The sequence below is a fragment of the Pelodiscus sinensis genome, chromosome 5 (assembly GCF_049634645.1).
Source record: "Pelodiscus sinensis isolate JC-2024 chromosome 5, ASM4963464v1, whole genome shotgun sequence".
Lineage (NCBI taxonomy): Eukaryota > Metazoa > Chordata > Testudines > Trionychidae > Pelodiscus > Pelodiscus sinensis.
In genome coordinates this window covers 4,808,923-4,822,299 of record NC_134715.1, presented here as the reverse complement: position 1 = coordinate 4,822,299, position 13,377 = coordinate 4,808,923, and the positions used below count along the sequence as shown (strand labels likewise).

The 13,377-nt window shown below is 43.7% G+C and overlaps 1 protein-coding gene across 2 annotated transcripts in view; it reads left to right on the top strand.

Annotated features, from left to right (window-relative positions):
- GSR (glutathione-disulfide reductase) overlaps positions 1-13,377 on the top strand; it is a 30,870-nt gene that overhangs the window by 15,486 nt on the left and 2,007 nt on the right. For both annotated transcript variants that reach the window (XM_075929297.1, XM_006125372.4), the window contains exons 8-11: positions 716-802; positions 3,853-4,014; positions 4,698-4,809; positions 6,762-6,893. In XM_075929297.1, the coding sequence (XP_075785412.1) occupies positions 716-802; positions 3,853-4,014; positions 4,698-4,809; positions 6,762-6,893 (493 nt within the window). The remainder of the gene's footprint in view (positions 1-715; positions 803-3,852; positions 4,015-4,697; positions 4,810-6,761; positions 6,894-13,377) is intronic.

Here is a 13,377-nt window from a genome sequence, read left to right as displayed (position 1 = left end):
TCAACTGCCCTAGTTATTATGGTTATCAGTATTTAGGGTTCTTTTGTCCCATTTGAAGGGTTTGGTTGATTGCCAGTGCCAACGTTTCTTTGCATTTCCTGCAATAAGACTATCCCAGTGAGCAACCTGCACTCAAGTTGCTTGAAGTACCCAAGCCCTCTACACCACCACCCAGGAGCCACCTGTGATAAGCAGTGTCCAGCTGGAGCCAGCTCCAAACCCCTGCCCCAGTCATGTACCCCTCTCTACACCCAAGCCCCTGACCTAGCCCTGATCCCCCCCAGACTCAAACTCCCTTACAGAGCCTGTACCCTGAACCCCCTCCTGCACCCCAACTCCCTGCCCCAGGCTCAGCTCAGAGTCCCCTCACACTCCAAATCCCTTAGCCCAAGACCAGAGCCTGTATCCCAACCCTCTGCCCCTGCCTGGTGAAAGGGAGGGAGGATGGGAGGTTGGAGTGAGAAGATGCACGAAGGAGGCAGGGCAAGGGTATTTGGGTTTGAGGTAGATCCTGGATTTCACGTAAATTCAGAAAGTGATCTTGTGCTTAAAAAGGCGGGAGACCTCTGCTCTAACACAATCCATAACTTCGGTTTGATTGCAAAAGGACGAGAAAAGAATAGGTGCACATGAGAGATGTACTTGAAAGTCGCATTCAGATGGGAACATAGTAAATTACATGTACTATTGATGGATTGTATGTGTTTTCATGCAGGTGCTAAGGACTTTTGATTCAATGATCAGCTCAAACTGCACCCAGGAACTGGAGAATGCTGGCATAGATGTCTGGAAGCATTCACAGGTACTGTATTATCCCCACACTGCATTGTTTAGCTCTGAGTCTCTCCTGTGAACCCATTCTTTGATCTTTATTTAATCTTTGCTTAAATGTCCTAATGTCCTCAGCACTGTTATAACATCTGATTGTGGCCATGATAAGCAATTCATATATGCATACTGTATTGCTAATTTATCACTTCTGTATCAGTGCTCTGTAAATGCCCTTTGTGGAGCTATGTTTCATTTTATGCTTGTAATTTTGTCTCTGGAATATTGTTAGGTAGGAGATGGGGCAAGAGGGATGTGCAATGATAAATCAGAGAATTGATATCCTCAGTGTGGATCTTATGACTGGTGCAGTTGTGCCTCATGCCTGTAGGTCTGGAACCTCCCTGCGCCCTGCATGTCCTCTTGTCTCTGCACCCATGGGTATATAGGGCAGCGTGGCCCCAATCTTTCAGTTCCCTCTTATATCAGTGAGTGGGAACTTAGCAGGATCCATCTGTCCCTAAAGCGGCTCCTCTAGAGGGAAAAGTCCTGCTCTTTAGCTTTTGCTGTTCTCTGTATCACACTTTCATGATTCTGCTCCATTGGTCCTGTGCTGTTCCAAAGCACCTCTTTCCTGCCTCAGGGCCAAACATTACAGCTCTAGATTCAAGCCCTAATTGTCCTGCGAAGGCTTCGTGTCCCATCAGAGATGCCCATACCAAGTGCTTGTTTCTTAATGTTGGCTTTTCTGTTCTGAGAGACAAGGTAGGTAGGGTTGTATCTTTTATTGAAGCAATTTCTGTTGATGGAAGAGACAAGCTGTTGAGCTTCATACAGCTCTATTTTAGGTCAGGTACAGGCAACTAATACTCGATTTGCTGAGAGTGGTGTCAGATTCAGGGCATCTGGAGTTCACCGAGCTAGACACCCTCATCTGGAGTGCACACACAGCTTAGCAACTGGCGAGCCAGGATGTAGCCCCCTATGAGGGGCCACATGCTGTCCCCAAGACTAACATTGTTTCTGCATTGTATCTCATACTCCTCTCTGACTGCTTCCTCTTCAGAGGCTCTCTCCTGAGGTAGCCAGGAGCATTGATTCAAGTACAGTGCCTGGTACCATGCCTCCTCTTGAAGGCTGAAAGGTGGAAGAAAAAGTAGATGGCTCCCCCATAACTCTGCTTTTTGACCTAGCAGGTAACCACTACATCACTATCAGCAGAAGGGTTGGTATCTCTGTAGGATCCGTCTGTCTATTTTCTTGGATTTTCTTGGAGCCAAAATTGGGATTCATATCAAGCATCCCAAGACTCTAGAGGCGCAGGTCTTGAGGTCATCTCCTCCTCCAGTGGGATGGGGGAGAGCCACCCTAGAGTCTCCCAATCCAACACGCATATCCCCTCTGCAGATACCCAGGTGGTTCTGTGGGCCGCTATAGAATTGTATCCTCTTCGGCCATTTGGCCTCCCAATTTCAGCTTCACAAACCAGACGAGGTTGCTGTGGAGAAGAACCAGGTAGTGAGATGGAGAGGAAGGGCTAAATAAGCCACCATAAGATGATCCTCCTGGACCTGTCGTTGTCATCCACTTCCCACTCCCCCTTACCAGACTAAATGGTGACTCAAAGCCCTCCTCTACCCTGTGATTTCCTGTGCAGAGTAAGAGACTGTCATGCTGGTGGCGATTCAGGAGAAGTTCCACAAGCTTTCAAATCCCCCACAACCAGGATGGTTGACCATGCCAGTCGACAAGGGTTCCCTGGAATTGGTCACCAACCAGTTTGTAGCAGAATGGGTGGATGCTGCTGAGCCCCTCAGAAGGGGTTGTGTGTGTCTTCACCTCACTTCCATCTCTGCTTACCATGTTCCGGAAGACTGTGAGACTGCCGGCTCCTTGACAAATTCCCGAATGATTGCAGTTGCCTGCTCAGTGGCTGCAAACATGGTTATGCAGAGACTGTCTTGGCTCCAGACTCCTGACCACTGAAAGGAAAGCCAAGCCGCCATAGACTTACTCTTCCGTGGTCCTGAGCTTTTTGATTTCAGGTTGCCTGGGGTGGAGATGTTTTTTTTGTTCTGCTCATACAATGCCTACCAAAGTGGGATTCTGGTCCACGACTGGGGCTCTATGCACTGTGGTTCATCATAGATGCCAAGACAAGAAGGGACCAGTCTGATTAACTAATCTGACCTCCTGTATGTCACAGATCATAGAACTTCTACAGAATCCTAAAGCAAGTTTTTTTTTGGGGGGGGGGGGGGAAATCTAATATTGATTTTAAAAATTGCCACTGATGGAGAATCTGCCACAACCCTTGGTACGTTCCAGTGGCTAAATACTCTCAATATGAAACATTTATGCCGTATGTCCAGTCTGATTTATGTTTTTCCAGCTTCAACTTCCAGTCGTTGAATCGTGTTTATACTTTCGTCTGTTAGACTGAAGAACACATTAATAAAAACCTTTGTTCCTTTTGTAGGTATTTATAGACTGTAACCATGTCATCCCTAACTTTCCCTTCATTAAGCTAAACAGAGTGAGCAGGAGCTCAGTCTCTAAAAGGCATGATTTCTAACCCCTAACCCTGTCCAATTTATCATTCTTAAATTATGGACGCCAGACCTGGAAAATAGTGTTCCAGCAGCAGTTGCAGCAATGCTAATTAGAGGTAAAGCAACCTCTCTGCTCTTTTTTGAGAGTCTCCTATTTATGCATCCGAGGATCACATTAGAACTTTTTGCTTCACTGCAGCTCATGTTTAGCTAATTTATCTATGACAACCCCCAAATCTTTTTTTCAGTCACTGATTCCCCTTTGTGTAAGTGTAGCCTACAAACACCTTGTACTCTACTCAAATACTGATGCCATGTGTGACTTGCCATGTTACCTACAAGTCTCTCTCCATTCTGTTGCAAAAGCAGAAACAGATTCTTAATTATTGGCATGGCATTTGGTGTGTGTTCCAGTTAAAGAACAGGGTTTGATCTTTCATATTTAATTTATGCTGGTTTTGATCATACTGACACGCCACAAAAGTTCCACTTTTAACCTTTTTATCTTACTCTATATTTGATTTACCAATAGGTCAAATCGGTTACAAAATCTCCTCAGGGATTGTTGGAAGTAACAGTGATATCCTCTGTACGCGGTCACAAACCCAAAGTTAGCACAATCTCGGACGTTGACTGTCTGCTGTGGGCCATTGGGCGAGAACCAAACACTGAGGGGCTTAATCTAGACAAACTGGTGAGCTCTAAAGACTTTATATCCCAATAATTGTGAAAATGCACGTTGCATTATTGCCTTGCATATGTGGCCCCAGTTCTCCCATGACCTCTGGAGGAACAGACTCTTGTGTGTGCAGGGAATGTATGGCAGCACCACGGCCAAGATTCTAATATCTCGTATAGTACGCTACACTTGAAAAGTCCTGGGCTTTCAAGAGGGTAGTATGAAAACAAGCCTACAAATGTTTTAAGTATGATGGAGTTTTAATTGCATCCTCCAGCAATGACTGGAAGTCTGATTGGTAATTTGGGGCAGGTGTAACTCAGTGCCTTTGATCACCAAATTATTCTGTGAATGGTGATGGTGCATTATAGAATGTAAAACTTTTGTCCAAACACTGTTGTCCTGGTGGAACTGAAAATGATGCAACTGCTGCAAAGGATGGGAAACAAAAACATTTTTAGCAGCACAGTTACACTGGTTGGGCCTTTTTGGAACTAGGAGAAAAGTTAAGGTAAATATGGGAAACTTTTTCCCATGTTAATTTTTAAACTTCATATTGCACGTTTAAAGTTCCTCTTTAACAGGAATGCAATTCTCATTCAGAACAGGCTATGCAACTGTGAAATGCTGTTTGAAACTGTCATTTTTTTCATAATACCTACTGCGTATATTAACATGGCTGCTGTTTCCAATATCAGGGTCTTAAATTAGATGCCAAAGGTCACATTGTAGTCGATGAGTTCCAGAACACCGGCAGGAAAGGGATCTATGCTGTTGGAGACGTATGTGGAAAAGCACTCCTGACTCCAGGTAACAGGTCTATATTGTATTTGGCTGTACAGTGACCTAGCGGATCCCATACCTGTGATAATGTACTCACCTACCTACATTTAGCTGCTAGGGGCAACATTTTCAAAAAGAGGAGCCAACAGTTAGTGAGATTTTCAAAAGTGCCTAAGTGACTTAAGAAGCACAAGCCCCCAGAGAGCCCAGTGGTGGCAGAGAGAAACAAGCAAATTAATTTGTGACACCTCCGTGCCTATTTTTAAAAAAACAAATGAATTTCCTTCCCCTGACTTAGTGTGGGGGTGGCTGAAGAAAAGTCCATTGTTCTTGCCCTTGCTGCTCAGGTCCTTCCAACATTTTTCAGAGGGTAGGTGCAATAATTCCTCTTCACTGTGGTATTTTTGGCAGCCATCTGACATGCCACCAGGCAGAGGAGGTCAAGGAATGTCAGCTCATACATACAGGATATTGACTGTTTTAGGACCAGCTAAGACACCAAAGGCTATTGTTCTATATCATCTGTGTAATCTATTTTGGCACTGTGTGTGTTCCGTGGCCTTGCTTTGAATGTGGCATGACTCAACAGGCTGCCTCTCCATTGGGTGTGCTTATTATCTAGCCGTCATACTCATTCATGTCATGTTTGTGCATTAATATAACTCTCAGACATTTGCCATATTTTTTTGCTTGACTGATTTGCCCTTTGCCCCTGCACGAGTTACTTCGGCAGAGTCCCTCATGCTGCCTCTCTCCACTCAGGACAATAGCTGGTGCAGGATTTGTCACCTCTTCACTCTACCTGTCCAACTGTGGATACTTCCTCTTCTAGGAGCTATCACTTGCCCATAGCTAGCTGCAGGTGTGTGCAAAGTAGTATGTGGGGGGAGGGAGTGCCCAGTGTTGGTGAAAGACCTCTGGTCACCACTGCATGGAGTAGGATGTGGGAAGAGGAGTGCAGCATGTTTGGAAAGAAAACGGGTCAGAGTTGTACAGAATGGGGCCACTCAAATACAGTTTTTCATGATTCAAGGTGGTGTCCTTATTCTGGTGCAGATAGTATCAGCCTACTGGAAAACTCCATTTGTTGTCTCATAAAAAACAGAAAATGTAGGTGCTAGAAATAGATGGCTGCGGAGCAAATGGGAAAGGAATTATTCTCTTATTGAAAGTCGTGATGAAGCCACACCCTGGCCTGCCTTGTTCAAAGCTCTGTTTGTGCCAAGTGGGTATAATGCTAGCTGCTACTGCATCACACATCACAAGAGGAACACGATCCATATGCTTATTCCCAACCGTGATTTTCTACGGCAAAGTTCCAAAGCAGAAAAACAACTCTTTTCACAGAGGCACACAGGTTCAAATTTCAAGCCTCCTACCCCTGGATGAGATTAATTCTGAATTTACAGAGTCTAAAGGGGAAATTTTCAAAAGCACCTGATGCTTTGTTTACATTAGGAGTGTTTTCCTGGTATAGCTGTAGTGGCAAAATCCTCCTCTTGTGGGACCAGTTATTCCAGTATAGTTGTGTTCCCAGCCACAAACAGTTATGCTGGTAAAACTGCATCTACTCTGGGCCTCAGAGCAGCACTGTTATGTTGGTAACATGTCATCCACAGCCCCCACCATGCTCATCCTGCGATTCTGCATAGCTCTGCTAGTGTAACTTAACAGTACACTAGGACCAAGTCATATTTTCAAAAGTGAGGTAGCTGCTTGGGGCTATTATCTCACTGAAAGTCGTAAGTCATTAAATGGCTTTCAGTGAGGCTTAGACACCTAAGTGATTTGGGTGGTTTTGGAAATGTTGCCCATTAGTTTCAACCTTCTGGAATTTTCATCCTCTACGATCCATAAACATGAGGTTGGATCCTGCGCTGAAGCTGCCAGTATAGGCCACTAACTAGTACAGGATACCTGAGTAGCATTAGCCAGCGTTAGGAATTCATGCTTATACCATCTGTTTTCCATACTTACAGTTGCAATAGCAGCTGGACGGAAGCTGGCACACAGACTCTTTGAAGGCAAGCAGGATTCCAAACTAGACTATAGCAACATTCCTACCGTGGTCTTCAACCACCCACCCATCGGAACGGTGGGACTCACGGAAGGTAAGTTCCAATTGAAAATACTGTTTTGGTGTCTCCTTAGCCTTTTGTGTTTTAGTATTGAGAGCTATAACAACTGACTGAATTGGGCTGTAGGCTTAGGTGCAAGTAAAAAGATATGGTACCTTTCATCTGTAAGTGCCATGCTCATACCTCTGAGGAAGGCTCTGTGGCCCATCTGGAACAAATAGATGAGTGCTGTTCACCTAGTGGGCATGTGTCATTATTTAATTCCCTGTTGCAGTCTGGTGCTAGCAGTTTCAACAAAGAAGGTAACGATAGGATGAATGTGAGACTATATATTCAGCCTTGCAGGCACATTGTGATGCAGAAGTGCTCGTGTGGCCTTAGGTCTAACTATGGGCCTGGCCCAACATCCCTTGAGTCCTCCCATCACCTTCACAGGACCAATTTGGTGCTGCTTTTTGCTAACAAGGAGAGTACAGTAGATGTACACATTTAATTAACCAATGTTGCTTAACTTTTTCCTAGACTGTTTACTTGCAATTTATGTTAAACTGTATTTGGATAGAAATTCAATTCAAATGTACAAAAATAGTATTTTAATTTTATTATACAAAACTCCCTTAAATGTGCTGGATACAAATGAGAGTTTGTCCAAACATATTTTGCATTTAAAATTCAGCTGATTTATTAAAGTATTTTCTGTAGTTAGTTAATTGAACTGATTGATTCTGGTCACCGTCTCTTTCATAATTTTTGAACAAGTATATTTCCTCCTCTCACATTTAGTTTTTATTCGTAAAATAGAAGAGGAAAACAAGCTTTTATTTTTGTCAACTTCCAGTTAGTTTCTTAACTTGGACTGAACTAGTCATTGACTGAACTACTTGAGTAAACCGAAATAAAAAAAACTCTTCTGCAGGTGCATGGGGAATTAGTTGCTTCTGTCAAAAGATGGTTTAGCATTTCAACACACTTTGGTGCCAGATACTTAGCCAGTGTTTCCATCAGTGCAGTAGTTTGACTTTCTTTAAAACATGACAGCAAACATGTACTGCTTAGTATTATTTTTGTACTCGTATCTGAATAGATTATAATATATTTAGCACTTAATATGTGGATATTATAATTTCAATTTTAATTTCAGTAGTTTTATTTAAATGTTTATATTTTAATAAAAAAATTTAAAAAAATTATTTAAACCCAACTTTTTACATTTTTTTAAAAAACAAATTAAAACATTGATTTATATCCACCATGCTATTCAGTTAATATTTGTCAAGCGCTTTGGACATGCTAAGCCCAGTGTAAGATATTCATTTTTATTATTTACTTCCTTTGAGTTGAGCAGTTGTGGTTCATTTGTCCCCTACTTAATATCAGTCAGGCTATCTTGTAAATTAAATTTCCAGACATAAATCTCACAGAATCATAGAGCTGAAAGAGACCTCAGGAAGTCAAGTCCAGCCCCCTGCCCAAGGCAGGACCAGTCCCAACTAAATCAACCCAGCCAGGGCTTTGTCAAGCCGAGACTTAAAAACCTCTAGGGATGGAGATTTCACCCCCTCCCTAGGTAGCCCATTCCAGTGCTTCATCATCCTCCTAGGGAAATAGTTTTTCCTAATATCCAACCTAGACCTCTCCCACTGTAACTTGAGACCATTGCTCCTTGTTCTGCCATCCGTCACTACTGTGAACAGCCTCTCTCCATCCTCTTTGGAACCTCCCTTCAGGAAGTTGAAGGCTGCTATCAAATCCCCCTCGCTCTTCTCTTCTGCAGACTAAACAAACCCAAATCCCTCAGTCTCTCCTCATGGGTCATGCACTCCAGCCCCCTAGTCATTTTGGTCGCCCTCCGCTGGACCCTCTCCAATGCATCCACATCCTTTCTATACTGGGGGGGGGGGGACAGAACTGGACACAGTATTCCAGATGTGGCCTCACCAGAGCCGAATAAAGGGGAATAATCACTTATCTGGATCTGCTGGCAGTGCTCTTCCTAATGCACCCTAACATGCCATTAGCCTTCTTGGCTACAAGGGCACATTGACTCATATCTAGCTTCTCATCCACTGTAATCCCCAGGTCCTTTTCTGCAGAACTGCTACTTAGCCATTCAGTCCCCAGCCTGTAACAGTGCTTAGGATTCTTCTGTCCCAAGTGCAAGACTCTACACTTGTCCTTTTTGAACCTCATCGGATTTCTTTTGGCCCAATCCTCTAATCTGTTCAGGTCACTCTGGACCCTATCCCTGCCCTCCAGCGTATCTACCTCTCCCCCTAGCTTAGTGTCATCTGTAAACTTGCTGAGGGTGCAATCCATCCCCTCATCCAGATGTTGAATAAAGCTGTTGAACAAAAGCGGTCCAAGAATCAATCGTTGGGGCATTCCGCTAGAAACTGACTGCCAACCTGACATCGAGCCATTGATCACTACCCATTGGGCCCGAAAGTCTAGCTAGCTTTTATCCATCTTACAGTCCATTTATCCAATCTATACTCCCTTAACTTGCTGGCAAGAATATTGTGGGAGACCGTATCAAAAGCTTTGCTGAAGTCAGGATATATTACATCCACTGATTTTTTTCCCATGTCCACAGAGCCAGTTACCTCATCATAGAAGCTAATCAGATTGGTCAGGCACAACTTGCCCTTGGTGAATCCATGTTGACTATTCCTGATCACTTTCCCCTCTTCCAAGTGCTTCAAAATGGATTCCTTGAGGATCCCCTCCATTATTTTTCCAGGGACTGAGGTAAGGCTGATGGGTCTGCAGTTCCCTGGATTGTCCTTCTTCCCTCTTCTAAAGATGGGCACTACATTTGCCTTTTTCCAATCATCCGGAATCTCTCCCAGTCTCTGCGAGTTTTCAAAGATAATGGCCAAATCCTCCACAACTACATTTGCCAACTCCCTCAGTACCCTTGGATGCATTAAATCCAGGCCCATGAATTTGTCTGTTTAGCTTTTCTAAATAGCTCCTAACTTGTTCTTTCCCCACCAAGGGCTGTCCACCTCCTTCCCATACTGCGTTGCCTAGTGCATTTGTCTGGGAGCTGATCTTGTCCGTGAAGACAGAGGCAAAGAAAGCATTGAGTACTTCAGCTTTTCCCACATCATCTGTCACTAGGTTACTTCCTTCATCTAGTAAGGGCCCCACACCCTCTCTGATCACCCTCTTATTGTGAACATGCCTTTCTTGTTACCCTTCACATGCCTTGCCAGCTGCAATTCCAATTGCGCTTTTGCCTTCCCGATAACTCCCCTGCATTCTCGAGCAATATATTTATACTCCTCCCTAGATATCTGTCCAAGTTTCCACTTGGCACATAGGCGCACTCAATCAGTAATGTAAGGTAAACTACAGTGTAACTGTCCCAAAATCAAGAACTACATTGATAAGGTTAAACTTAAAAAAAAAAAAAAAAAAAAAAAAGGTTTAGGAATCAAAATATAATTATGGCACCCTTAACTGTGTCCAGTAGAAATGTCATGGGGGGGGGGGGGGGGGGGAGAGAGGAGAGAGGAGACTAAACTGATTTTGAAGAAATTTTTTTGTAATTTGACCTAGGTCCACAAACCCTAAAGTGCCATAATCCTAAGAGAATAGTGTTTGCATAGTAGCACTACAGGGCATAGTGAAGGTTTCTGCTGAAAGAGAAACATCTAAGGTATGGTCAGGAAAGGCCATAAATCTTTAAAAAATATCTTTAGATATAGCCTATGCACAAGATTTCAGTGAGGTTTTTTTTTTAATCCCATGGGAAGCTGGATGAGTCTGACAGAGCAGATTATAGTTGTTTTGGTGTCAACATCATTTCTTACCTGAACATGCTTAATTTTCTTTATTTGTAACCTTAACTGTGACTTCTTGGGCTTTAGACTGTTTGGTTTGTGGATAGTTATGGTTGTATTGTGGGTTGTAATCCAGACCTGTAAGGAGAGGTTACATCCTGTGTTGTAACCATGGGTGCCTTAAGTGCTGTGCTGCTGTGGCTCACAGCCTGGATACAAACAGCAGTCCCTTGAGTTTTTGCGTGCTCTGCTAGCTTTGTCCTGACCCAGAAGCCTGCCACAAACACAACAGTCTCTCCCTTGTTTCCTCCAGCTGTAGTTATACCTGGCAAGGTGACCTCAGCACACTTCCTGTTCCAAATGTCTACAGAACCACCCACCCTGAAGTGTTCAGCCTTCTCCTGAACCACTTAGATAAATAATAATGTTTATTTACTCCTTTAAAGGCACAGTACCCAAGAGCTTGTGACATTAATTGGAGTTAACTATTACAACAGTTCAGACACTGCACTGGGTTGTTTTAGGTTAAAATAGAACACGTTAATAACACCTGGGTTATGTGATGCCAAATAAAAGAAATAAAGTTAGAGAGAGTTGCTAGCAAATAAAAATACGTGCCTAAAAGTCTAGAACTTCTCTAACAAGGCACAGACTTTTTTGATGATTTTGTTCGCCCATTACCCATGGCTGATGAATTCTCTCAGCCAGGAGCTTCCACGGAAGTACAAGATGATGGTTTCTCATGTGTTCCTAAGTGAAAGATTCAGTTGGACTCTCTTTTTTCCTTATATCCCCAAAGAATTGTCTTAAATATCAGAGTTAGGAAGGCCACCTGTGTTTCTCTGGGGTACGAGGAGCAATGTTGGTTCTCAGTCTCTTGAGTTCAAGCCAGGGTTGCCAACAGTCAGTAAATTTATGGGCAGCCCATAAAAGGAGCTAAAATTGGACCTGTCTGTAAAACATTTCCATGTCAATAAAAACCCACTGAGCTTCCTCCCACTTGGCTCTGGGGCAAGCTCCGCAGGGCAGCTCCGTAGACTCTACAGTTCCTGGGGCAGGGGGGAATTCTCCTGGTGGGGGCTGCTCTTCTTCACCTGTGGTGACCAGCTTTGAGCTCTTTGGTGTCACCAACCCTCATGCTCCTGCTGCAGCCCATCATTCAGCCTTTTCAGCCGTAGCCCCCTCCCCACCCCCATCCCGAGATGTGAAGTAGGTAAAACCTGAAGAAAAGTCTGTTTTCCTCACCCCTTTTGAATTTTGCCTGTGCCCAGAAGAGTCCCAAAAGGGTCACCTGCCTTGCCCGAAAGCTTTCAGAACTTGGAGGATGCGAATGTGGGTAGTAAATAGGTTAAACTAGCATAATAACATTGCTGCTGTGATGTCTGAATAAAAACATTGACTAGTGTTCCCTTTTGTCGTATCTTTATATAGTGTAAGAATGCGTCCGTAAAAAAGTTTCAGTAACTTTTTTTCCATGTTGTCCACAAAAATACTTTTAAGCAGATGGCAATCCTGGTTCAGGCTCAACACAACCCCTGCTGGATCGCTTGATAGCTTTGTTCACAGCTAATGTGTAAACTGAGGTAACCTACATTCCTTTGTCTAGGGCAGATCTGTTTTATCACCTTTGCCTAGGCCAGGCTGTCATCTTGTTCTAGTGACATTGTACAGTAGGCATGTAGAGCTTCACATAAGAAGTTAACACATGCATTTTACACTGATATTAATGAGCCGTGTGCTACAGGTTGAACCTCTAAAATCCATGTCTCTCTGGTCTGGCAGGACCACAAATATTGCTGGGCCATATTACCCTGTTTGGCCAGGTTCAGGAGCAGTGGTGGGGAGCGCCAGCCATGGGCTGGGGCAGGCAGCAGCAAACTGTGCTTCAGGACCACTACGGTCCTGAGAGTGTCCGACTAGGGAGATCCCACCTGTATTAGTTTTAGGTGCTGTCTTGTAAAGGCATATGTTTAAAAAAACGTTTTGCAGTAGTGTGTAGGGTGTGAACACAGCAGTGCGTACAGACAGTTACAGTGTCTTACTATATAGTTTAGAAATGTGCCTCTCTCTGTCCGTCCATCTGTGTGTCTGTTTGTTCAAGAACTCCTCCTAAACAGTAAGAGCTAGGAACATCAGCTTCCTCTTACCTTCACCCCGATCCCCTGCCCCAGGTCAGAATCCCATCCTGCCCTAGGTCTCAACCCAAACTCCTGCATCCCCTCCTACACATCAGTCCCCTGTCCCAGGTCACAACTGCCTCCTTCACCCAAACTCCCTCCCAGATCCCACACCTCCTCCATTAAAGTAATGGAAGAGTATAGCCTTTGACTACTTTCCAAAATTATTGCCCACCTCTGTTCTACTGTATAACCTAGCCACAAGATTTTAGAGAATTTTAACTACAAAAAGTATATTGCAGTTACTGCAGCTGTGGGTCAAAAAGTGAGTGCCTATATTTCTTAGGGATCCCACATTTAATTTTATCTCCACAACTAATAAATAGATTTTTTTTGTAAATTGCCAAGTTCATTCTTTACTCAAAGTGCTGTAGGCTTGCAGATGCTGTGCTGTGTTCTTCGTACATAAGTGTGGCCCTGCTTAAGGGCAAAACTCAAATACACTTTGACTATGAAATGTCTGAGGACACCTCCATAATGCCGCCATTAATTTATTTTTTGAATGTCAGATTTGTTCTTTTTGGAAAACTTACTAAAATGTGTTTGTCCAGA